At 43.8% G+C, this 25,712-nt stretch overlaps 2 protein-coding genes across 3 annotated transcripts in view; both read left to right on the top strand.

Moving 5' to 3' along the window:
* Positions 1-14,473, top strand: part of CIP2A (cellular inhibitor of PP2A) — a 28,172-nt gene extending 13,699 nt beyond the window's left edge. For both annotated transcript variants that reach the window (XM_055801487.1, XM_027786802.2), the window contains 8 exons: positions 2,724-2,916; positions 6,279-6,353; positions 6,437-6,547; positions 7,272-7,468; positions 9,163-9,276; positions 11,075-11,157; positions 11,728-11,867; positions 12,951-14,473. In XM_055801487.1, the coding sequence (XP_055657462.1) occupies positions 2,724-2,916; positions 6,279-6,353; positions 6,437-6,547; positions 7,272-7,468; positions 9,163-9,276; positions 11,075-11,157; positions 11,728-11,867; positions 12,951-13,121 (1,084 nt within the window). In that variant the 3' untranslated portion in view covers positions 13,122-14,473. The remainder of the gene's footprint in view (positions 1-2,723; positions 2,917-6,278; positions 6,354-6,436; positions 6,548-7,271; positions 7,469-9,162; positions 9,277-11,074; positions 11,158-11,727; positions 11,868-12,950) is intronic.
* Positions 14,272-25,712, top strand: part of MYH15 (myosin heavy chain 15) — a 69,882-nt gene continuing 58,441 nt past the window's right edge. The window contains exons 1-4 of the mRNA XM_055801486.1: positions 14,272-14,400; positions 14,902-14,985; positions 15,077-15,244; positions 24,196-24,249. The gene's annotated coding sequence lies outside the window, so the exon portion shown is untranslated. The remainder of the gene's footprint in view (positions 14,401-14,901; positions 14,986-15,076; positions 15,245-24,195; positions 24,250-25,712) is intronic.

Genomic DNA, 25,712 nt, shown 5'->3' with positions numbered 1-25,712 from the left:
GTGACTGACTTCTGTCCCGCAAGGTTTATTTATCTGGCGACTGTGCCTGGAACTTTCTACTTGGAGTGCATCTAATATTCTGACTGTCAGATTTCTCTCTCTACTGAACTTTCAGACATGCCATTTTTCAGTTCCTAAAGCTTTGCTTACCCTTTTGCGGTAACTTCCAAGAAAGAACAGAACAGAATACACAGGCAGATGGCAGTTCAGGTAGTATTTAAGGTGGTCTAAACAGGAGAAAAAATACTGAGGAAACTATTTGATGGAGTCCTTATTTCTGTAAATGTAATAAAATAGGAAAAAATGATCATGTATGTAGGATCACAACACTAGACTTCAGGAGAGCAGATCTTAGCCTTTTTCATGATCTGCTTGGAAGAATCCCATGAGAAATAGCCCTGGTGAGAAGAGGGATTAAGGAGAGTTGGTTGATATTTTTTTTTTTAAGTTTTTTTCCCCTTCTGCCCAATCCTCTTCACCCCTCCTCCCCAGAGGATCATTTTCTCCAAGGCCTTAATAGTCCATCTCATCCCAAGCAGCAGAAAATTGAACATGGCAGGAAATTTGCAAGGAGCTCCTGACAAATGTTAAATATAAAAAGGAAGCATTCAGGAGGTAGAAGCAGGCACAGGTGACCTGGGAGGAATACAGAGAACCTGTCTCAAGTATACAGGGATGGGATTAGAAAAGCCAGAGCTCACCTGGAGTTGAACCTGGCAACAGATGTGAAGGGCCACAAGGAAGACTTCTACCAGTACTTCAGCAGTAAGACAAAACTAGGAAAAAATGTGTGCCTTTCTGTTGAATGGGGCAGGAGACCTGGTGACAAAGGACATGGAAAAGGTTGACATACTCAATGCCTTGTTCACCTTGGTCTTCAGTGGTATGATTTGCCTTTGGGAGTCCTAGGTCCATGGGAGCAATGGGAAAGGTCTAGAGGAGGGAAGACTTATCCTGGGTGGTGGAGGATCAGGTTATGGAACAGGTGGACAATCCGAAGTCCACAAGACCTGACAGTATGCACCCATGAGTGCTTAGGGAGTTGGCTGGTGTCATTGCAAGGCCACCCCAGGTTACCTTTGAAAAGTCAGGGCAGTTGGGAGATATTCCTGAGAACTAGAAGAAAGCAAATATAACTGCCATCTTCAAGAATGGCAAAGATGGTCAATAGCACCCTGGACTGCATGAGGAAGAGTATCGCTGGCAGGTTGAAGGAGGTGATAATTCCCTTCTGCTCAGCCCTGGTGAGACCACTTCTGGAGTGGGGTGTTCAGGTCTGCACTCCCCAGTGCAAGAGGGATGTAAACTCACTAGAGTGAGGGTAGTGAAGTGCCATTAAGGTGATTGAGGAAGGAGCATCTTCCTTCATCAGTCACACAAGATGCGGCTGAGAGAGCCAGGATTGTTTTGTTTTGAGAAGACTTGTGGATTTTATGGATGTGTATAAATGTCTGATGGAGAGGAACAAAGCAGGTGGAGCCTGAGCCTTCTCAGTGGTATCCACTGACAGGAGAAGAGGTAGCCACGAACAGAAATGTAAGAAAAAAAACCACCCTTGATTTCTTAGATTTAAACAAAAAGCCTTTTACTGTAAGGGGGGGTCAAACACTGGGAAAGGTTGCCCAGAGAAGTTGTGCAGTCTTCCTCCTTTGAGACAGTCAGAACTACTGGACGTAGTCGTGGACAGCGTGTTTAGGAGTGTGAGTGCTGAATGGGATGATCTGTAGAAATCCCTTTCAACCTCAGCTTTTCTGTGGTCACATGATTTTGTGGATATAGGAAACATTTTTTTTTTAATGGCCAATAACAAAAAGTCTGGCTGGAAGAATGAAGAATCTGTACAATCCAATATGATTGGAGTTGTGCGATGAAATGGCCAAATAACATGTCTATACATGCAAGTTAAAAATAGGCTTTGTTCACTTAAGCAATTGAGACAGCACTTCAGTGAAGTGGTTGGGATAATTACCAATTAAGGAATTTAACAAGAGGAAAAGATTTTTGACTGGTGCCTCAAAAATCAGCTCTCTTGACTCTCTCTGATTTGGAACATGTCATTCGTAGCTGCCTTGAAAATACCAGCCACAAGTTACATGCAGACACTGGAGTATAGGTATTGTAATTCTGTCTAAGCTTTTATGTTCTCTTCCCTGTCCAAATTTTAACTGATTGCACTCTTATCTGTATACTTAAACTCTGGTTAAAAAGTACAAAATTAAATGTGCTGTACTCAATATAGTATTGTAAAATAGCATCGCAGGCAAAGAAAAACTAAGGTTTATTGGTTGCACTCTGCCTTTTTATGATTCAGTCTTTTTATGACTAATAAAAATTCTCACTAAATGCCTTCTTGATCTTCTTACTTACAAACAGTGGCCTAGTTAGTTTGAATAGTGATGTGGGAAATAACCTGTCTCACAGACTAATAAGAGACAGATGATCTGTTCTCAAGAAGCGCTGAACACGGTGCCCTTTCTGGTGAGGTACTGCATTTGTTTCTAAAGGTTAGCCATGACAGGCTTTCATTTTTTCTGCTTTCTGTATCTCCGGACAGCTTGGGCACATGTCTGATGCTACATCTTAATGCTGTGTGATAATGCAAATATGACTGTTCTGTAATCTGTTTTCAATGAAAGAGAAGTTAGTTATGGAACTGTTATCTTCAATCCTTGCAATGATATTTGTAGCAGGTTGTTTCATTTATAGCCTTTATATTTATACAGGCTTGGTGAAAGCATTGCAGCAAATAATGCTTACAGGCAACAAGAAATGGAGCACGCATCAAAAAGGATCCAAACGCAGTCACCCTTGACCAGCATTTCTTTGGTGAGGTGTTCTTCATCCTGTCCTCCTAGTGACGAATCCACAACTTCAAATATTCAGGAATTAATACAAAAACTTCATTCTGGACTAAAGGTTAGTAGAATTTATATACCCTTGTTAAATACTGACTTTTTTTAACAGAAATTAAAATCCAAGTGTCAGGCTATAGCACATGTGTCAGTTAAGTTCAGTTTAGATTCTTGCCTGTTTAGAACGTGCTCCGCTTAGCGAGCTCCTGAGCAGAATTCAGTGATGTTTCTTTGTACTACATCAGAAGCTGGGCTCCTGAAGATCCCTTTCTCCAGTGGTGTTGCCCACACTCATCTGACATCTGTCTGCACATCTGACAGCTATAGTCTCAACAGCTTAGACATGCTGGGACACGTATAAGTGTCCTCCTCCCCCTGCTCCCCGAGAAATAACCTGTGATAAAATACAGATGATATGCTGCTTTAGAAGAGTATGGTGCAACGCTTGTATGCCTAAACATGCATACAAGCATTTTGCTTTTCTTGCCTGTAGCTGACTGTTTCACATCCGCAGTTCAATTTTTGTGGCCTTTTTGGAAAGGCACTGTTACTACTTCAGAAAAAAGTTTTTGTTTCCCTCTGCAGCAACATGCGTTGTGAATGAGACACTCCTAACAGGGACCACAGACAGTGTGCTGTTTTGTGGGCCATGCTATCAGATGCTGAATATATTTCCTCTTTCTCTTTTCTGTTCAAAGCAAGTTAGTAGCTTTGTAGCTGCTTTAGACTGAGTGATGGATGATTACTTCTGTTTTCTTCTGGCTTAAAAGAACTGTATGCAAATTGGGAAAATGAACAAAGTGCCTGTTAACAGCTTGAGATCATAGAATCATGCAGGTTGGAAAAGACCCTTGAGATGCAGTCTAACTGTAAACCTGACACTGCCAAGCCCACCCTTGAGCCGTGTCGGAGTGCCGCGGCTGCATGGCTTTTAAAGACCCACGGGGATGGTGACTCGGCCATGTCCCTGGGCAGCCTGTGCCAGTACTTGACAACCCTTCTGGGGAAGAAAATTCTCCTAATATCCAATGTAAATGTCCCCTGGCACAACCTGAGGCTGTTTCCTCCTGTCCTGCTGCTTCTTTACTTGGGAGAAGAGACTGACCACCACCTGCCTACCGCCGCCTTTCAGGTAGCTGTAGGGAGTGATAAGATCCCTCTGGGCTGAGCACCCCCAGCTGCCCCCCCTTCCCCCCCAGCCGTGTGCCCCAGCCCCTTCCCCAGCCCCCTGCCCGGCTCTGGACACGCTCCAGCCCCCCTACGTCCCTCTGGGCCTGAGGGGCCCGAAACTGAACCCAGGGCTCGAGGTGCGGCCCCACCAGCGCCGAGCACAGGGGCACGGGCACTGCCCTGGCCCTGCTGGCCACACCGTTTCGGATCCGAGCCAGGGTGCTGTTGGCCTCCTGGGCCACCTGGGCACACTGGGGGCTCATGTCCAGCCGGCTGCTGACCAGCACCCCCGGGCCCTTTCCATGGGGCAGCTTTGAGCCGCTCTGCCCCCAGCCCGCAGCGCTGTGGGGCTGCTGTGACCCACGGGCAGGACCCGGCACTTGGCCATGTTGAACCTCACACAACTGGCCTTGGTCCATCCGCCCAGCCTGCCCAGACCCCCCGCAGAGCCTCCTGCCCCCAGCACGTCAGCACTCCCCCCAGCCTGGTGCCAGCTGCTACAGTTCAGAGGTTAAAGATGTCTCGAACACCGCTCCGGGAATGCGGCTTTTCCCGCGGGGAGCTGCGTGTGGCCGGGGCGCGCCGAGTGTCGCAGCCGCCCGGCTCGGGAAGGCAGCCTGGGCGCTGGAGCTGCCGCAGGTCGGGAGCCGCGGGCGCAGCCCCGCGTTGGCCGTGCCGCCCCGGCAGCCTTTCCCGTGCCTCTGGGCTCGGGGCGAGGCCTGGGGGGCGGCGGGGCCGGGCGGCTGCTGGCGGCGGCTCCCTGCCCTGTCGCGGGGCGAGTGCCGAGGGGCGGCAGGAGAGAAGGGAGCGGGCGAGGGGGCGCGGTGCTGAGCGGCGGCGGCACAAGGAGGGCCGCCCGCAGGGTCCCCGGGGCGCAGCCCGGAGGCGGCGGGGGCCGGGGCCGCGTGCCCCGCGGGAGGTGCCGGGAGAGGCCGCGCCCTGGGTGCCGGCGCCGCGCGCCCCGCCCGCTGGCCCGTGGGCTGCCCCGGCGGCGGGCGGCGCACAGCGACCCCTAGTGGTGTGCGGCCGCTCGGCCCCGCCCCCGGCGCCCCCCGCCTGGGCTTCGCGCCCCGCTGCGGGGACGCGGGGCACTCTGCGCCAGCGCCCCCCGCTCCTTGTCGGAGCTGACAAGAACGACCCTCGCCGAGGGACCGGCTCCGCTCCGCCGCTGCAGCGATCGGGCAAACGGCCCCAGCAGCCGGCGCTGCTTCGCTGCGGGCGGTGCCGCCGCCTTCTCCCCCCGCGCCTGGTTGCCGGGGTCGGTTGCGTGCTGTGCTGCTGCCGTTTTTCAAGGGAGAAAGCTATCTAGGAATTGAGCCAATCTTTTCTTAGACCTTCCAATTAGTAGACTTTTCCTTTAAAAATCAATAGACACGTTAACTTAAAATATCCAGTACTCCATCTCTGTGCGTTCCATGTGTTGTGTGAAGCTCAAATGTATGTATGTAAAAATAATACTAAAAAAAAACACTCAGAAAATACTTTTAATAGTATTACCATACAAAAAGAGTGAAGGGAAGTTCTAGAAGCATTTCTTACAGTAGTAGTATCTAAAAGGACATAGAGCTGGCAAGTTTGCAAGCAGAAAAAGAAACTTGTTTCCTACTTTAGGGACAGGAAAATGAGAACTGGAGCTATGTGGGGGCTGCTGCAAACACGCCAAAAAAAATCTTATCTAATGGGTCAAAATGGTGCAGAGACGGTAGCTTCTCCGTAGGTGGGATGGCTTGCATATATCACCAGCTGTTCAAAACTGCTGTTATAGTAGTATTGCCTTAAGAAAAAACATCTCAAAACAAGTAGCAGTCTCACTTGGCATGTATTTTAATAAACACTTCAGAGTTGTTGTGTGGTATATGGTAAATTTCCTTTAGCAAGTCAGTGGGCTAACATAGTAAGTCTGTTCTGGATACTGTCCTTTAAGAACAACTTTCCTGGGCCTTTTGTGATAATCTGTGTGTTGAGAAGGCTATGGCATATGAATAAGGATTTTTAGCCACATGTATTTTGTGCTGTAATTATTTGGACATATTACTTCAGGTTTCCTATGAGGGGACTGCTAATTCTCCAGCAAAGATTAGACCAAGGGGAATCATTTTAGAGTGTGATGTTACTCTTTCGCAGTGCTGGACTGATAGTCTGAACTGAAAAGCTAGTGGACAGGTAGGATTCACAGAACTGAGCTTTTTAGGCACATGTTACCTGGCTAAGTAAATACAAATTTAGGGTAGCAGTAATTGGAAACTCCTTTCACAGATGAAGGAGCCGTTCCCCGATATGAGGATATCTGATATAATGGATGTCTACGAGCAGAAGCTGTCAACATTAGCAGTGAGTACAGCCTAACATGTATGGGTACGTTGCTGTCTGTGCATTCAGAAAGCGTTCATGACAAATGTTCTTCTTGCGTGCAGTCTAAAGAAACAAGGCTGCAAGACCTTTTGGAAGCCAAGGCAGCAGCTCTGGCTCAGGCTGATAGGCTGATGGCTCAGTACCGATGTCAGAGAGCCCAGGCTGAGACCGAGGTAAGGAGCTTCCTTCTGGGACCCGGGTGGGACTAAGAGTTGTGTGGGTAGCTTTACCTATGATTGCATGCGTTGGAACTCTATGCTGCTTAGCTGTAAGCTACACTTGCAAGTTAGGACAGTCTTAATTTTCACCATAAACATCCTGGCTTCTTCTGGATTGTTTGGAACAGTTTTCTTCTAATGTCTGTTTCCCTTGTGGGAAGTTTACAAAAGTAACCTCCTGTAGTGATAATTGTTAGTCAGCCATAAGTGTTAATTTAATGGTAGTAATCTTGAAAATAAAGCCACTATTCTATATAGAATTTGCTGGTATAGGAAAACTGTTGCCTGTTTGTACCTTTTAATAACTTGTCAAAGATGAAATTTCAAACAAAGGTTGCTTCTGTGCAGTATATATTTGAGGTATGCATTGAAAACTCAGAATCATTTCTATTCTTTAAATGTTACAATGAAGATTGGGCTGCAGATTACTAAATCCATACCTAAAATGTATCATCTTTTACTTTCTTCTTTCCTCTCCCCTTACACTGTCTGTAAAGGGAGCTTAAAGGAATTTAGTGAACAAATTAATTTGTGGTTAATATTAGGTGAGAGAAATCCTTTTCTTAGTGTAGCTGATGGTATTTTAGCGTTAGATCTATGGCCTGAAGTATGCCTATTACAAAGTGACTTGTGAAACAGAATTGCTTGTAACTGTGGGGGTTATCTTTCCACTCAAAAGGCAAGAACTCTTGCTGCAATGTTGAAGGATGCAGAACGAAAAAATGAAGAACTTAATGATTTGCTGAAAGCTCAGCAGGTAGAATCTGAAAGAGCACAGACTGATATTGAGCAGCTCTTTCAACACAACAGGAAATTACAAACAGTTGCTGAAGAACATGAAATACTGAAAAAATCCTCTGTTGATCTTCTTCAGAGGTAAGGCACGTAAGATCTTGAAGCAAATACTTTGTATTCAAAGAGCAGTGAAGCCCTTTTTACTGGGCTAAGAACGTTAGAAGGGCAGCATTACATGCTACTTCATGTTTTTAAGTGAAAAATTTGTTATTGTTTTCTTTCTTCTGTATGCTTGTCAATGAGGTTAACTTAAGTCATTCAAGAAGTCAATGTGTTAAATGAAACAACAACTGAAGTTGAAGGTCCAGTTCAGGAAATAGCATGAACTTGGTATAAAAGGGAGCATTGTTCTCTAAGAAAAATTAACAATGCTTAGTTTCTATTAGTATTATACCGTATTCTTGGCGTCTTTCTTTCATCTTACATGCTGTCTTGACATGCTATAAACAATCTGGAGCAGCAGCCATGAGCTGTATGTCTGCATGAGGTAGGAGCTTGCATCTTTGATCACTTCTGTAGCAAATTTGACTGAAATTAGGTAAAAGTGAGGTAGGAAGGATGGAGGCACTTGCGTGTCCTAAATTACTTATAAGCATTATTTCTTTATGATCTTAAGCTCAAAAAGGACATGTGAGACACAAAAAGTATGTAAAATTAGAAACTATTTTTTATGTTTATGAAAATAGAATGTGCTTTGGAAGAATAAGAGCTTGAAAGAGCTTTGGCTTTTCAGCTCATATGAGCTGTCCCCATCACTAGGTGTCAGCAAGGCAAAGAAGCTGATTAAACTGAGAGCAAGTTCCTTGCTTAAATAATGGGTAGCAGGTATTATATGAGACAATTTTGGAGGCATATTGCTGCCTGTAAGGGAGTCACTGAGGGAGGAAATATGTATAAAACTTTTTTCCATGATGGGGTTTCTTGAGTCAGTATCTAGTATGGTCACTATGGAAGTGCCTCCTTTTTTTGCTTGAATTGTATGTAGCCATATGCTCGGTGAACACTTATTTGACTAGTTCATGTGAAATAAAACAGCCTCTGTCTAGTATCTAATAGTTGTAAATTCTCCAAAATAGGAACAAATAGCTTATAACGTGTTATAAACCTTATAATGTGTTTATAAAGCAAAAACTTGCTTTCTAAACAATCTGCACGCTTTAAATATGCTGTTCCATAAAAACAATCAGATAACTGACACCAGGGGAGAGAATTTTCTTTTAGTAGGAACACATTTGCTCAGAGTGTGATATCTGCTTCATAAACTTGTATTAAATGCACATTGCATCGTTTTTCGTATCACGAGACAACTGGAGGTCCTAGACTGACTCAAAGGGTCCTTTAAAAGATGACTGAAAATAGCTAATTTATAATAGTTTGTATATATCAAATTTCTAAAGGCATCTGTATGTTTTGTCAGTTCTTAAGAGTTTTCTAATGGAGGAAGGTTGTTTCCTGATAATTAATAATCAAGAGTATGTAAGGGATCCACTGAAGGTTGATTTGTTGGTTTTTGTTTGGTTTTTTTTTTCTATCTCCAAGTATGTTCATTTAACAAACAAACAAACAAAAAAACACCCAAAAAACCCCAACACCCAAACAACCACCAGAAAATCCTGAACTGACCCCCCCCTCCCCCTGCAAACACCTTGCTTTTTTAGCTTGAGTGGGATGATTGCAGACATGATGTAAAGTATTTTTATTTGACAAACTATTAAAGTAAAAGCTTTTCAAAAGTACTTATAGCCTTCAACCACAACCCTGTAATTAATTTGTAGGTATGAAACAACTGAAAGACAATATAAAGATCTACAGATTACATGCAATTCACTAAATAAGCAAATGGAGGCAGTGAAGAAACTAAATGAATCACTTAAGCAACAGAATGACAGGTAAGTTCAGTTCAGTCTCGTTAAAGCAAATTAAAGATAAACAGTAATACTAAATGGCATTTTAGTCTCAATTTTTCAACTGTGCTTTAAGTAACATCTAAGAAATGGAGTTACTGGAAGCAAAATAAGCTTCATTGCTTTGTATGTGTATGTTAGATGAAAATCCATAGTAGTGACTTTGGTGGTTTATTTTGTTTACTGCTGTTATTGGTTGGGAGCAGGGAGGAATATCTACAGACTTCGGTGACAATAGGAATTAAAGAGCAATGAAGACAACGCAATTCTTGGGGAGGTTTTGTGGGGGGAGGTGTTTTTTGGTTGTTGTTGAGTTCTTAAATGCTGTTACCACCCAAGGATTTCCACGTATTCCCTTTTAGCCTGCGAGGTTCCTCTGTAATGTTATAGATCAGGGAAAAAAAAAAAAAACCACCCAACCCTGCTAAACTGATACATTTTAAAAATATATTGGAAATAGTGATGGTTGGTATTCTGTCTGTGGTATAAAATATCATTCCTCGACCATGAAACTAGCATTACTTATGTCTTCTTGAGGACTACCTATAATTTTTTTCCTTTTTGACCTTTCACCAATATAACCTGGGGAATAGGGTTCCTCTTTGAGAGGTTTTATTTAATACTTAATTTTGCAGAAGATAACTTTTAAAATATGCTTACAGGCAGACCTTGTATTCAGTTTAGAAATAAAACTTGGTTTTACTTGCAAAGTTTAGTTCATCCTTCCAGGCTGTTGCCTTGTCAGTAATCAGAGCAGTCCCAATCACTGCCTTGAATTCTGATTCAAATGGAAAAAAATTCATACAGATACATCAGTTTGGTTTGGAATAAATTTGGACACTTACTTTTGCTGATGCAATATGCGGCTCAGTGTAATTGGGTGATATTCTGATAAAAGCTGCCCCTCTCTAAAGGTGGGTCGGGGGAGCAGTTATTACGTAGATATTCTTGAACTGCCACAAATAAGATGAAGGCCATGGAAATATATTCCCTCCCATCTTGCTAGAGGCTGCAGCTTAGAAACTGGTAGGTAGGAAGTGGATAAACAAGTAAATGAGCGACAGCAGATGCCATTTAGGCAAGGCAAAATTAGGCTAACTAGTAACAGAAAAAGTAGATTAGCTTCACAGAGTATAAAGAACTGGGATTATAGTTATAATGCTGGTAGATGACAGTACCTCTGTATTTAATGATTGTGGAAGCAAAATAATTATCCTAACTAGCAAAAGCTGAAGCAGACATATATGGGATACGGCAGTATCGTATGAAACGTATACCGAGTGTTTGCAACAATCTGGAAGATGTTCAGAACGGTCTTGGAAAATCTTTATGCATAAATGGGCTTGCATGGATAATACCTGAAGCATTTTACTAGCGGTATTGTTGATTTAGGAGCATACCAATAGCTAAAGCCCCAGCATCCTTAGTCACTAGTGGCGGTGAATTTTGAGTTGGGTTGAATGGCACTGTCAGTCCTGTCAGGGTATTTTGAATGCTTTGTGGCTGTAATCAAAAGCGACAGTTTCTGGTGTTTAAGCTCCAGGAATCAACCTTTTCAGTAGTTTCTACGGTGGCTCTATGACCAGAGAAGGGAAATGACTTTTTTAGGGGAGGAAATGGAAATAAAGTCTGTCTGTGCTCATACCTTGCAAATTCATAGGTCTGATCATTTGAAGCTCTGACATAACTGGAAATTACACAGAAATCATTCCAGCTTCTTAGGACAGAGAAATGGCAGCATATCTCACTTTGATCATTAAAATGTATTTCTTTGCAACTTTAGGACTGCTGCACAATTGGTAGAAACTGAACATCACAGAAAAGAATTAGAGCAACAGCTACAGGAGAGAGATGGCAAAATAGCAAGTAAGTCACTTACCTAAAGGTCACTGAGCCTTGAGAACTAGCTAGATTAACCAGGTGTTATTAGGGGCTCTAGATAAGCAGCTGTATCTTACCAGTAACTTGTAAACCTTAAAAGTTAGCCAGGGATACATAATTTAAACAGTTGAATGTACCAAATACAGATTTCTAATTTTTTTTGGAAAGCACACATAAATTTGATTTCCCAGACTATATGGACCTCACTAAATCTCTGCACATCATCATATGTCCCTTCAGGATCTTTATACAGCATGTCTATTAGAACCATTTTCTGTAGGAACTGCAAATTCCAAGAGCTTAATTTAACTTTTCTGCAAATGACTGGAAGCAACCGCTAAAGCCTAGCAGTAGGTGGCACTACTCAGTAATTCAATTATTAGCAGCCAGCTGAGTCTAAAAAAGAAAAAAAACCACCAAAAAATAAACAAACAAAAAAACCCCACGCAAAACAAAACATAAAACCAACAAAAACCCCTCAAACTTGTTTCCCAGGCAGTGCAGTATCTCTTTTAAGTTTGGCAACTCATCTTTTAATGTGTTTGTTTTCTTAAGCCTTGCAACAGAAAATAAAAGTTCTGGAAGAAAAACTGAAAGCTCAGCAGAAAGAAAAAACGGATATGGAAGAAACTATAGATATGCTTAGAAAGGAATTAAGTAAAACAGAGCAAGCAAGGAAAGAACTGAGTATCAAGGTAAGGAATTATTTGCGCCTGCATTCTAGAGACTGGAATTTTAGGTATCTGTTTAACTGATGAAGTTGGTAAATCAATAGTTCAGTAGTAAATTAGGTAAAGAATCTAGAGTAGTCTGTGTAGTGGACAAGAACAAATTCAACTTTAATTGCATGTCTTTTGAGTAGCTGAACTTGAATTTAAGAGAGAAGTAGTCAAGGTCAGGTTCTAATGAGGCTGTATGAAGCATGGTGTGTGAGTACATAACGTCTGAAAGGAGAAAAAAAACAACAAAAAATAAGTGTGTAGTACAATATTAAATAAGTAGCACATTCCTCTTCAGTAGTTTTGACTACTGTAAAATACAGATTGGCTTACTTTCTCCCCTTATGTCCTGAATTAAGGTAGATATGCTACATATGTACACACCAAAATGCATCTGAATTTGGTCTTTGAAATTCTAATAAAATGTCTATTTTTATATCTAAGAAAAATAGTCTTTTTTCAAGAGAGAGACCAGTTTGGCTATACCACATTAACAGGGTAGTATTTTAAAAAGCCAAAACTAAATCCCTGAAACTTTAGTGCAGCCTGTATGTTCTTGCCTGTAGGTAAGGCTCCCTGTAAACTCTCAAGGCAGAGCTTCATCTTTCATGCAAACTGATCAGCAAATAGCTAAGTGTGCAGTCTGGCAAATGTATTTACCATATTTCCATTTCCCTGGGAGCAAAGTCTAATCTCTCCAGGGAAGATTATCCATATATAGCAAATATTTCCCTTGTTCCCAGTAAATACTTACTGTGGGGGGCTTGAAATGAAATGTGGATGGTTGAACTCTGAACACTTCTGCTTAAATAGGGCTATGATAACACGGGGGTTGGTGCTTTCCCATAGTATCTTAACATTTTGAAATGTGGCAGTAGCTGTAATCATTCATGTGTACCACCTGTATAACTGAGTGATTTTTTTGAAACAAACTTGTAATTTTAAAACTTCTTTTTAATCACTTGCTTAAATTCACCGCCAGGCCACTCAGCATTCATTCTATTGTGTGGTTTTCAGTTGATAATGGAGGAAATCATAACATTTTGTTTGTTTCTACAGGCATCTTCTCTGGAAGTTCAAAAATCCCAGTTGGAGGGACGCTTGGAAGAAAAAGAAGCACTTGTGAAACTACAGAAGGAAGAACTGAACAGACACTCCAATATGATTGCAATGATCCACAGTCTAAGTGGTGGCAAGTTAAGCGCAGAGGCAGTGAACCTCAGTTTATAGGGCTCTGTTAGGACTTCTAGTAGTTTATACATATGTATGAATATATGTAAAGAATTTTAAACCTGAAGCTAGCATACTGTCTTGATTTGAAAAAAAAACAACAAACAACTAAAATTAAAGTAGCCTAACTCTAAGCTGAGAAGGAAAAAGTAGTTAATTGTGGAAGCTTTGATCCAAAAGAACTGAGCTACTGTATAGCAAATAGGTCTTCTGGTGGTCGTGGTAAGAACTATTACCATCTGTATTGGGAGCTGAACGCAACTTTTGCTAGTGACTAACCTTCCTAAATATATACAGGGAAACGTAAAGCAAAATAGGAGTCACTGTCAACGTTTTTTGTCTGTATGTTCTTCTATTGGTGGTCTGGCAAGCAGCATGCTTTATAGGCTAAGCACTTTTATAACTTAATCTTGTTAATTTTGTCTCTTCTGATTAACATCATTTGTGCAGTGGTGCTTCCTGATGTCTGAGATGCAAACATAAAAATAAAATGGATATCAATTAGAACATGCTACATTGAAAGCTGTGTTTATCAGCATATTTGTGCAAGTGCTTCAAAGAGGAGTTTCTCGTTATGAGAAGACATGAATTTGAGCAAGTAGAATACGTTTAAATGACTTCTCAGCAAGTAGCAACAATTAGGGAAAGCATGCTAAAATGAAATACGTGAGTGTATAAATATTTCTTAAATACTAGATAATACTTTCCTAATCCTACACTTCTTTTCATTCTTTAAAAAGATCTGCACTTTTTTGATACTCCTATCTGGTATGTGCTGGCTATTGTCAGCACTGTCGTTTTCTCCTGCACACCGACAGGATTTCATGTATTGTTCATAGTATAACTATTCAGGTCATTTTGTGTTTTAAAAAATATACTTTCATACGAAATACTAGTACTGGAATTTGATGCACGCTTTTGAAGGGGCAGAACACTTTTCTGTTCTTACACGTGACATGAATAACATGTCTTTTAGCAGTTGGTAGAACTATTTCATTAGTATCTGTATTTTGGTAGAACTACCAGCATTTTGGATAATCTAATGTGTATCTTTTGCTGTAGCATTTTTGCCTTTATTTGTATCTTAAATTGTAATGGCTAGATTTTAAAATACTTGAGATTCTTTATTTTTCAGTTGTGTAATAGATGTGTCTTACTGAGTCTGTTCAACTCATGTCTAAGTACAGCCTCGTACATTCTGTTGCGATTATACAACATCAGATGAATTGTATCTATTATAACTTGTTACTGAAATATAGCTTTTATAACTTAACCACAGGTAAGGTTTATAGATATTGTTCTGGTCTCTGAAGACCAGGGGAATAAAAAATAAAATAAAAATAGCTGCTTTATTTTCTGTGGTTTATGTATTCTGTTAAGAGAGGTAAATTACAGGGATGACTGCCAACTTTGTGCACAACGCATGCAGTTTGGAGGCCTTACTGCATTAAATACAGTTATAGCTTAGGAAGGTCATACCCAAATATCAGAATTGCTGAGTTGAAGGGGTTTGTTAGTTTTGCAGAAACAGTTGGGAAGGGAAGCTTCCTTAACCATAAATTTTTAATTTGGTCTAACGGGTTAAGAAATTGAAGTGTCTAAGTAAATTTGCAGACGTGGGTTCATTTCTGTTTAAGTCTCTTGGTCACGGGGAAAGAGTAAGTAAATGTTTGGTTTGCTCCTTTTCTGCCAGAAGCTGCTCATGTAAAGAAATTCCAGTAGGAAATGCCAAGTGTAATACTAATTTAACTGATAAATGCTGGTCTGACTTTTGTTTTAGAGTGGTGGAATAGGAGGGCAAGAATGTCAAGCTGCTCACCCAAGCAAGGTTATGCAGCAGTAAGATTCATGTCACCAGAAAATGGTAAACAAATCTTTGGAGTTTACATGATAGAAATCTAGAGTAATAAGTATGGCGTATAAATATTGATTTTTTTTTTTCTTTTTTTTTTTAGTTTTACTTGGGGTTCCCCCCGGTCTGTGGTTAAAGATGCTGCTCAGTATGCTGCTCTAAGCCAAGTGTTGCTGAACTCTGTCCAGTTGCATAACAAACAAATGCGTGGACACATCAAGCTGCTTTGACAGCATTTCTGTGTTCTTTCCTGGCAGTGCTCTTCCAATTGGTAATGAATAGTGGCTAACAGAACTAGCAAATACACTGATGTCCGTTTAAAACTTTGTTCAAAACGTAGCGCTTTTCACTGTAGGAAAACCTGTAGATTTTTATACTTAATTCATGCGGAGAAATAGCTACAGTCTGGGGTTTTGCTTTTAGGCATCCTGATATTATCGGTGTTCATAATAGCTCTGTAATAAGGTTCCCTGTGCAGTTTTTATAGTTGTTGCATGCTGTATCCAATATGCTGTTGGACTTTTTTCTTTCCCCACAGGCTTCCTCATTTAGTGCAGAGAGTAGCTGGCACCAGTACAACAGCTCTTCCAGAGAGTCAATTTTTAATTATCTGTGTTATGTCAGGTTGTCAATTGCCTGTTTTGCAAGTGCAGAGACTCTTGAGCTGTCTTAGTTCCGAGCAACCTCGCGTCTCCTTACTGGGCATTCTGGTACTTCTGTCTGAAAGTAGATGGCTCTTCTTCTGCATCATCTGGAGGAAGCTTTCCATTCAGCATGTGGCTTTATATAGCTTTGTACGTTATTTCAGTCGTGCTGTAAAAACAGTGGTTTTCTGTAGCATGTGTTTTCTGTGCTTTCTAGTTCATTTTGGTGTATTCTTGGGGGATAATGACACAGTAAACAGTTTGGAGTTGATGCTCTTCAGTTCATCATCTGTTGTATGTTGTCTTCATCTTACCACCCCCCCTTCTTTTTGGTCTCGCTCCTGCATTCTTTGATCTTTTTCTCCTTCTCTGCTAGTGGTTTATTTTAGGCTTTCACTTTCCCCTACTTCTCCATCTCTCCACTTATCTTTCACCACTGATTCTAAGTGACGGTGCCTGTCACTTGTTTCTCCCCAGTGAAGCCTCGGTCCTGTATTGAAATTATGAAGTTTTTCTTGTGTGCTTTTGGGTCTGGGAGTGGATTCTCTCCCACCCCTGGGATACAACAGGCTGTGGAATTGGAACGCTTGACTTCTGAATTGTGCAGTTGATCATCCTCACCTGCACAGAAGATGTAACATGAAGCTTTTCCTGAAACAGTTCCCGTAGTGTCATTGTCCTCCCCCTATGCTTCCCCCTTATAATCAAGGCAGAGCGTTTTTGTCTTATTAGTCTGCTCAAAATATCTGTGCTGTGTGTGTGTGCTAGCACAGGCAACTTAATGTAAGCAAAAAAACCCTTTCCTCCCAGGCTTGTGAAAGTTGGGCTGGAATTTTCTTAACTTCAGGATGAAGTTAATATCCTGCGCAAACGGTGGGACTGCAGAGCTGTACGAACGGAAAGCATGGCCTTGCTGTAGGAAGTGATCCTAAATGTAAGTGCTGGTAAGTAAGCCCTATGTAACACCGATATAATGGTCAGCTGATACGGTCTTTGGGAGGTATTTCAGGAATTATTTCGTACTGATTGTGAGTAGTAGGATTTATTTAGTGGTGATGGTAAAATTCAGGGTAAAGAAGTCTGAAAACCACTTACACTACAGCTTCAGCAGTGGCGAAAGTGTTAACTGCTGGTTAGGATTTATGGCTTGTTTATGCTGACAATTTTCTTGATTCATAGGTATGTGTCTAGTTCTCTAAGAGTTGTCTAGCAGTGCACTCTTCTGGAATAAGTGCAGGTCAAAAAAGGGATAAACTCAGCTGAAACTGTGATACTCAGCTTTATAGGTTTGCTGTAAGTGTTCTTGTGAAGATGTAAGAAGAGGTTCTCTGCTCCCTTTTCTTAGAGTTTATTGTTGGCAGCCAAAGATCAAGTATTTTTAGGCAAGTACTTACTCACAAAAAACGCTTTCAACCTTGCAAATTTGGCTTTTATACATAAAAACTCCTCCATGCATTCCCATCTGGTTACTTTTGAAATCTTCGGATTTGTTCGCTGTCTGGAATAGGCTTCCTTTCCAACTCCTTCTCACCAGCTTCCCTTCTGCAGCGTGATCAGACTGGGAACAGCCTGCAGCCTGCTAGCTTTATATCCCCAGTGACACGTTCATCTCCCTCTACCCTAGTCCGATCTACATTGGCTTCTTTTCTAGCAGTACATGGAAGTGAGGTATAACTAGTTAGGCTGAATTATGCCGCACTGAAAACTGTGTAGCTGTTGATGTAAATATCCTGGTAGTCCCGGACCGTGCCTGGCAAGCAGGGCAAGATGCTTCCCCGCTGCTGGAACAGCAGTCTGGGTGGTTCTGCTCACTGCTGGGAAAATTAGGATGTCCCTTTTGGAACAGAAATAACAAGGTAGCATGATCCTCATGTTTATGTCCAGCCTCTCTGAGAACCTCAGGCTGGCAGGTGCAAACAGTTGCAGGATGTCAAACCCTTGCCAAGGAACGAGCTTGTGCCCCTTCTGTCCTGGTCCTGTTTGACCGGGAGTTAACTGGTGGTCCTGGGTGAGGAGCTGTGGTCAGCTGGAACATCTGGGTCTTATGGGTGATTCCTGTAAAGGGGAATTAGTAAGAGCAGCCAGCGCGTTTGGTGCTTGGCAGTAGTGTCTTGTGTACGGGACTGGAAGCTCTCCCTGCCTCCCCTTGCGCCTGCCTGGCTTTCTGACCGAACTGTAAAAGCAAGTTGGAGCCTGGAAGGTGGGGGTTGTTCTGGGTTGTGTTTGCTTTGGTTGGTTGAGGTTTTGGGGTTTTTATGACCATCAGCTTTTGTCTGAAAATGGGAGCTGGGGAGTCACGGGAGCCCTTATGCGCTATGTTGCTGCCATCGATGTGTTTACAGCCTGTCTTCCTGACCTGTTGTTGGGTTCTGTGTTGGAAACATTGTAGCCACTTTGCTCATAACTATTCATTTATTATTTTTTTTTTTTTACTAAGGGTGTCTTTGGAAATACACAAGTCTACTGGTATATTTCTGTTAAAACTTCTGTGGCGTTTGCCCCACTATAATTTCAGGAGAATGTGTAAGAGCATCACTGCGCGCTGCATTCTTCCCTCTGCCCGTATCTTCCCTTCTAAATGGGAGGTTTGTGGAGAAACCACTAAAAAGGCAAAACAAAACTAGTAACAACGCTAGTGGGGCAGCAGTTTTCTCCTTTAGCCTTACATATTGTCAGCGTTGACTGGGGAAGCAAATGGGACAGACAGTGTTGGGGTAAGGCACCGGGCTGGGAGGGAAGGAATGGGGTCTGCCTACCACGGAGGTGTAGCCTTGCCGTGCCGCTGTGACCTCCTTGCCATGCCAGCTGTGCCGGCTGTGACCGCTGTGACCTCCTTGCTGTGCCACTGTGACCTAACCTGGGAAACGGGACTGCAAGGACAAAACTGGCCACAGTCTAGGCAAGCAAGCAATTGGGAAGCAATTAATGGCAATTGGGAAGTGTTCAACCTCGTTGTAGCGAACACACGTAGCGTTACGCTTGTGAAGCTGAATCCAAAGCTGTTAGGCTAACAGCTGAGCCTTTGTACAACCTGAGGAAAGACTTTATGTAGCATATGGGGGCAGGCGTGAAGGTAGAAAGCACCTTGAAGCATATTTGGGAATGATCTGAAGTATCTCTTGAGCCAGTACGCAATCCCAGGCCTGAAGACAGCGTACTGTGTGCTGCGTGTGACGGAAGCCGCTGGGGCCCTTAAGGAAACCAGCAACGAACCCAAGGGCAGCGTTACTCGGCAGCGGGCACTCAGGCTCTCGTGGCTTACATGGGCTTCGGAAGCACTGCTTGCTTGCAGGGCTTTAAAGTGTCTTTCCCCTCTAAAGCTCTGGATCAAAACTCTTCAGTGCTTGAGAAATGCGGTGAAGGTGCTTACGTATTTCTCCTTGCAGCGTGGGAACCTAGGGGGAGAGCCGCTGCCCTTGCGTTGGGGTTTTTCTGTGAGTTACGCCCAGCACTGGTCGTGCTTTGGGAATAAAGAATGGGGGCAGAGTGCAGGGAAAGGAGACTGTGTCACAAGATCCTAAAGGCATTGATAGGCGTGGAAAAGTCCCAGATTTCCTTGGCTCAGCTACCGTAGTATAATAATCGACTGCAATTTTCTTTAGGTGTGGTTGGCTCGTGATACAGAGTCGGTTCCAAGTCCAGCCTGTGGGTTGTCAGTTAATACGCGCTGATTAAATTCTGTGGGATCCTGTTCCTTTGGGCCAAAGTACATCTTTGAAAAGGTTATCTCTGCATGGAGAACAAACAGAGATAACAAGAAGATCCCCCTCCTGCTGCTGGGATCTCCCACACAGCAGGATGGGTAGCCCTTGGTTTACCCATACATAGCTAAGCCTTTACGTGAGAGAGAAAATGATGTATTAGTTACATTTTTCTTCAGAGTAACTGAGCTAACGATATGTTTTAGGGTTTTGCACTGTATTAAGTTATTAAAAACTAATTTTGTAAGTAAGCAGCTGTTGTTTTGGCTCAGTGGTACTTCAGAATGACCTGTCTGGCTGTATTATTTGCTTATATTGATACTCCAGTGTTGCATTTCAGTTGTGTTTTACAGTACAGCCAGAATGTCCTGTAACCTTTGAAGGAAATACAAGGCTGTTGTAATTTAAAAATCCAGAGGCTTCTGATAAGCCCCGGGGAAGAAATCCAGTGCTGCTCAGTTGCAATATATTTTGTTTAATCTTGGTTGGAGGGTAGGGGCCACAGTCAGAAGCCATTTCTGCTTGCTTGTGTGTTGTATCAAGTGCCTTAATTGTTTCTCTTTTTATCTTTTAAGGATAAAGCTTAGAAAAATGTCTTTGATTTATTTTTATCGTGTATTGAGCAATTGGAAGTGAATCTGGTTTTAAAAGAAGCCTTTTAATTTTCTTATATTCAGGATGAGATGAATCAATACAACTTTATTGTGGCTTTCTAAGGCAGCAGGAAATCTTGGAGAGCTATTGTGTTCTTTTGGTGTCGGTTTAACGGTTTGCTTCACGGTTTTGTGCTGTTGCCTTGCTTGTGTTCTGCAAAGACTAAGGCAATGCCTTTATGCCTTGCTTGTGTTCTGCAAGAGCAGAAGTCATTTTTATCGGGCGTGTGGGGGGCTGTTAGTGTGCTGGGGAGCAGCATCCTCTCTGCACGTGAGGCTGTTGTCACTCCTTCACCTGTTTAAGGTCCGTGGCTGAAGTGCTGTGTATTTTGAGGCGTGGTGTGCTCAGGGCATGCGATCTTTGGGCTGGCTTGATGCGTGCGACCCTCCAAGGTGACTGCGCTCCCCTGGCGAGGTTTGCAGGCTCCCGGACTCCATGCGGTGCCAGAGGCTGCTCCTGCCTCTCCTGGCGTGAGCAGAACACTGCTGCAGCTTCAACTGCTCCATCACACGCTGCTGCTGAGACTGTGCTCGAACACTTGTGTATGTGTGAAGAGCCTTTGCCTGTGTGTAATTGAACAGGTAGAGATAAAATATCTAACATATAGCCTTTCCCATTCATTCCTGTATGGTACTCGCCGTTACGGAACCTACATAATGATTACCTTCGTGTTGCTGACAGAGAATCCAGATGCCAAAAATTGGTGTAAACTGCTAATTTGGGACTCCTTACGTGAAAATTTGAAAGCCTCCATTTCTTAGTCCATGATGCTTCATACAAGCATGCACAGATAGACTTTCTGTAGCTCCAAAGAACGGCTCTTGGTGGCTTAGGCTGCAGCCCTGGCACACAGGACTTCCACGCGCTTCCACGCAAACCGGGGGGTTTCAACCTAGCTGCACAGAAAACAAAGCCAGATACGGTGGCTGTCTGTCTAAAACTTGGTGTAAACCTCTGGCTTGCCATCACGCAGGTACTTTGTGGTGAAGCCTGAAGCCTCCCGACATACTAATGCAGCAAGCGGTTACTTGAATCTTAAAATCAACTTTTCCCACTTCTGACTCATACAGCAGGCAGCTTCTGCAGGAGAGTGGAAGGGGACATGCAGACAGCAGCGCCTCCTTCGCCGCCTGACTGCCTTCCTCCCCACGCAGACCTGTCTCTTATGCAGAAGGAGGCAGAGCCCCCAGGGGAAAAATAGCATCTAATCGCATCGCTGGAAGCGGAGCGCTTACGCACGCAGGTGCTGAAGCGAGGTCGCGCAGCCTCCAATTTGAGTTCTATTTCTGAAGCCCGGAGTACTCAAATGACACTTTTTTTCCTTCCCCCTTTCCCTCCTAGTCCCGAGCCTTGTTTATGATAAATCTAACTACTCGAGGCCTGATGATACTGTTATGTTTATTCATAAGCTGGTGAGAAGAAGGGATGGCAGCTAGACCTACACTGCAGAGCCAGTTTATTATCCTACCAAGTCTGTGCACAAGGAGGATGCAGACAACTGTTGCTGGAGGGTGAAAAGCCCCCTGGCCAAGCCCGGGTGAGTGCAAGTCCTGAGGTACAGCTCTCCAGGAGGTGGCTTCTCTGTTTGATGGGGGGTGGCACTTTAAGTCTCCTCCGTCTTTCCCTAATGTCCTGTTGAGGGCAAACTGATGGTTTATATCAGTAAGTCTCAGGTTGGAGGGAAAGTGTTTGAAAAGTCGGCGTTTACATTCCATGAGAAGGCTCCCATGGCATGTGCGGTGTTAGCGCCGCGTGTGCGATTTAAGCTGTCACACCAGCCATGCACGGTCGGGCCATGGGAGCGGTTTTTGCCCCACGGGCAAAGCGGCGTGGGATGGCTGGCACAACAGAAACCGCAGTGTCCCCTCCACTGTCACCTCCCCAAAACTCTTCTGTTTCCCAGAACTTAAGGTAGAAAGTGATTAGAGGAGAGATAGGAGGAGTGGTGCTAATCTTTGGGAAGTATTTTCCATTCATTGCAGTGTTGAAGTGTGATAAAATTTTTAAATCGAGTAGCTGAAGCCTGGCATTAGTCTCTGTCTGTTGTTCAGTGATAACGTTTTCCTGGATTTCTCCCCGGCTCATTAAACACTGTCAGTCCCAGGCAAGTCCAACAAGGACGTGCGCTCGGATGAGAACTCTGCCGGACTGAAATATTAAACAAAGACCGTTCATCCACTGACACAAACCGGTCATTTTTTGTTGGGTAGTTACAGTGGTGCCTCACAACTCGGGGATGAGCTGCGGGATTCAGTGGGTTACAGATGCCAGCTGGGCTCTGCTGGCTTCTGTACTTGTGCTTAGCCCAAGCTAAAGTTAAACTCGGCAATTTAGGTCAAAACCTGTTTCACTGCTGTCTAAAGTAGCTTTCCACAGTTCATGTACGTGGCCAGCTCCATTCAGTAAGGCATTTTGTGTATTACACAAGCAATTGCGTAACAACTACAAAGAGCACAATAGCTTTGAGCTTTTTCTTAGTCTCTCCTTATTATTCCTCTTTGCAAAAGTCTCTCTAAAATCTTCAGCGCTTTCTGGGGAAGGAGGTGGGATTTTTTCCTTCTTCCAGGAACAGGTCTGCAGTCTAAGACACCATCTGAATCATTAATTTTATATATAAACACCACTATTTACTATAAAGAGCCCCACAACTAAAGTAGCATTTGCGGCGTGTCCTTTTGGGCTAATCTTTGCTGCTTGGCTCGGTTCTTTACGGTACATATGTACTTCTTTCTCTGGGGTTTTTGTCTCCATAAAGGGTAAGAAAGGATGTGTTTATTTTTACCCATTTAGAAGGGGATAAAGCTTGGATCAGATCTGGGACCTGAGTGCAGCACTCGGTTAGCAACACTTACAAAGGCTGAGCTAGGCAAGTGAAACTGGATTTTGTTATCTTGTGTTAGAGGCTCTGGCATGCTTGTATCTTTAGAACATTAAAAGCTAAACGTCCTGAGATTCAAGATCTGATTTCCTGCCTTTAGGCAGGAAAAATGCTAATGTGAATGCTAGCCACAAACCTATTTTGCTGAGAAACCCCACAAACTCAGCAAAAATGGTTTTCCAGCACCTTAAGACTATTAATACCTTGACTGGGAAATTTGTTTGCAGATATTACTGCACGCTGATGTTGCATTTTTAATACCGCTGTTTAGCAAAGAGAATATTGGCTGGTTTATATAGACTCAAGTAGGTCGATAAGTGGGTAACAGATGCATGTGACATGCTGGAAAACCACTTACAGAACAATAGCCAAGGTCACTCCATGTCATTTCTGCAGCATGTCACAGAACCACGGAGCCAGGTCTCCCACACCTACTCTTCTAACTGGGAGAAATGTAAACTCCTCTTCACAGAGCCATGCATAAATTGACTTCAGAAGAGAAGGCAGACAGTGGCAGGGGCTGGTTACTATGGCTATGCGCTCTAAATGGGGAAATCAAGCCAACAATCGCTGTATACATTAACTATATTTGTATATGAAGGCAGCTCATTGCCAGCAGCTGTGTGAAGGTGTCATGCTGAAACCCCAACTTTGTCGATGCCAGTCAAGGACTTGGTGACTTTCATGCGTTTAAAGCAGCACGTACTGAGAGCAGCAAAGTGCATGTGCTGTGGGATGGGGTCCTTTGCCCTCCTTAAGCCCTTGTTTTGCCCTACGCAAAAGGGACCTTGGCTTCCTCGTCTCCATGTCCCTAGTGATCCTAGAACAGCCCAGGTTGGAAGGGACCTTGAAAGATCATCTGATCCAACTTCTTCTGGGAAAGGGAGCCTAGATGAGACTATCTGGCACGTTATCCGATGGGAACCCAACCCCCCCCAGTGATGGGGGCTCTGCCACGTCCCTGGCAGGTTGCTTCGCTAGGGTGGAAAGGGCATGTCATGATGCTGGCTTGCATGTCCTGGTGGTGCTAGCTGGCCCACCCTCTGGGGCACAGAATAAGAAAAAAACAATTTCTGCCCGCGTTGGCTTCAGCGTTCAGCTTCTAGCCAGCTCCTGACCTGTCGCTCCACCACCGGAGCAGCTTTCCCTTTATCAAACATCGTTGGGATCCATCAGTGAGGGCTAAAGTACCTGTGGGTGGGGTGAGATCTGCAGCGTAACCACAGCTGTGGTTTCGTTGGTTACAAAATAAGTAAAATCTTTGATCTTTCCTTTTGGAAGTTATCGGTTAAAGCCGGTGTTTCTACAGGTACCCGGCCAACACAGTTCCCTTGGTTTGTTGCAGGGGCCATCAGAGCTGGGCGATGGTTTCCCCCTTCACACAGCGCTGCACAAACAGGTAAGCGGGTATGTATGGGCTCTTCCTGAAATCCCTGCGGGCTTGTCCTGCTGGCTGCCGAGCCCTGGCTGTGGAGGTGAAGAAAAGGCTTTGTCCGTTGTCTGGGTGCCCGGCTGCAGAGTGATTCTGCCTTAAAATGTAGTGAGGAAGCAACTGGCACTAAATCTGGCTCTGGGAGCTCACCTGCACATCAATCCTGTGCACGCCTGCCTGCAGTGGGGGGCTGCCCAAAGCCTCCCGTCGGGGCAGAGGAGACCTCCTCCGATGAGCATGGAGGGAGTAAGCAGCTCGGTGGAGTGTGCACTGGCTGCAAAGGTGCTTTGCTGCACCTAGGCACGCTCTGGGGCAGAGCCTGGGTGGATAAGCGGCTGTATATAACGGGCACTTATGTACGCAATAACGGATCTCCCGTGGGGGTGCCACGTTGGTAGGCAAGGGGGCTTGAGCTCGGGCTGTTACCATCAAAGGCTCCGGCTGAAGCTCTTGTTCCTGCCTCCAGTGCCCAGATTTCCTGCAAGCAGGAGCAGCGGGCTTGCGAACTGTGGCGAGATGGTTTGTAGCGTGGCGCCCGAGGCTGGGGAGCACTGCCGCTGCCTCCTGCCAGCCCTAATTCCCTCTGGAGGCTGAAGAGGTTTTTGCACTTGAAGTAGGGGCTGAATCTTTAATCCGGAATGGGAAATAGAGCGTATTTGCTGTGGATGTAAAGGCTTGCCTTTTGAAAACAGACTAGACTGTTGCAATCTGCAAATCTTTTAATTAGCCTGAGTTCAAATGAATTAAAAACTGTCATTTAAAGAATTAAGTGCTTGCGGATTTTACTGACTCCTGAATGATCTTAATGGGAAAAAAAACCCAGATGCTTGCAACTTTCCATATAATTAAAAATAATTTAAATCTGCCTGCGTGTAAATGAAGAAATCAGCAAATAATTAAGACAAGTTACTAGCAATGGCTGTATTTAACGTTACATATAGAATACAGCCAGGCTAAAAATTCTTGAATAGGTCTACTCTGATACCAGAGATAGTGCAAGCTATTATCAGTCTTCTGCAGTGGCTGAAACACCTCTCTTAGGGGGGGACAGGGCAGACACAGACTTTCACTGGTGGATTAACTGTGTCACTTAGTTTTAGTCTTTAAAGGTTAAATGGCTTAATGGTTGAGCAGCTTGCGTGTTGCTGCTTGAAATGTCCCCTGTACCACTGAAACCTTGCCTGCTGGTGGGAATGAGGGGCAGCCACAGCCAACACCAGAAGTTCGGTGCTGGCAGGACTCAAAGTAGGATTTTTTTGTGCTGTTTTTTGATATGTTCTTCATTTAAAAAAAAATAAATATATATATAAAAAGCCCTAACCCAATTCTTCTAACAGCCTAACCTGGGAGTGGAAGGGGCTGCTTTGTGAGGCTCTGGTCATGCAGAATAAGCACAAGCCTCTTTAGAGGACTGGTGACCGCTGGTTGCC

This window comes from Falco peregrinus, chromosome 4, assembly GCF_023634155.1.
Source record: "Falco peregrinus isolate bFalPer1 chromosome 4, bFalPer1.pri, whole genome shotgun sequence".
Classification (NCBI taxonomy): Eukaryota; Metazoa; Chordata; class Aves; order Falconiformes; family Falconidae; genus Falco; species Falco peregrinus.
The sequence above is the reverse complement of the archived record's forward strand: the minus strand, read 5'-3'. Positions and strand labels throughout refer to the sequence as shown.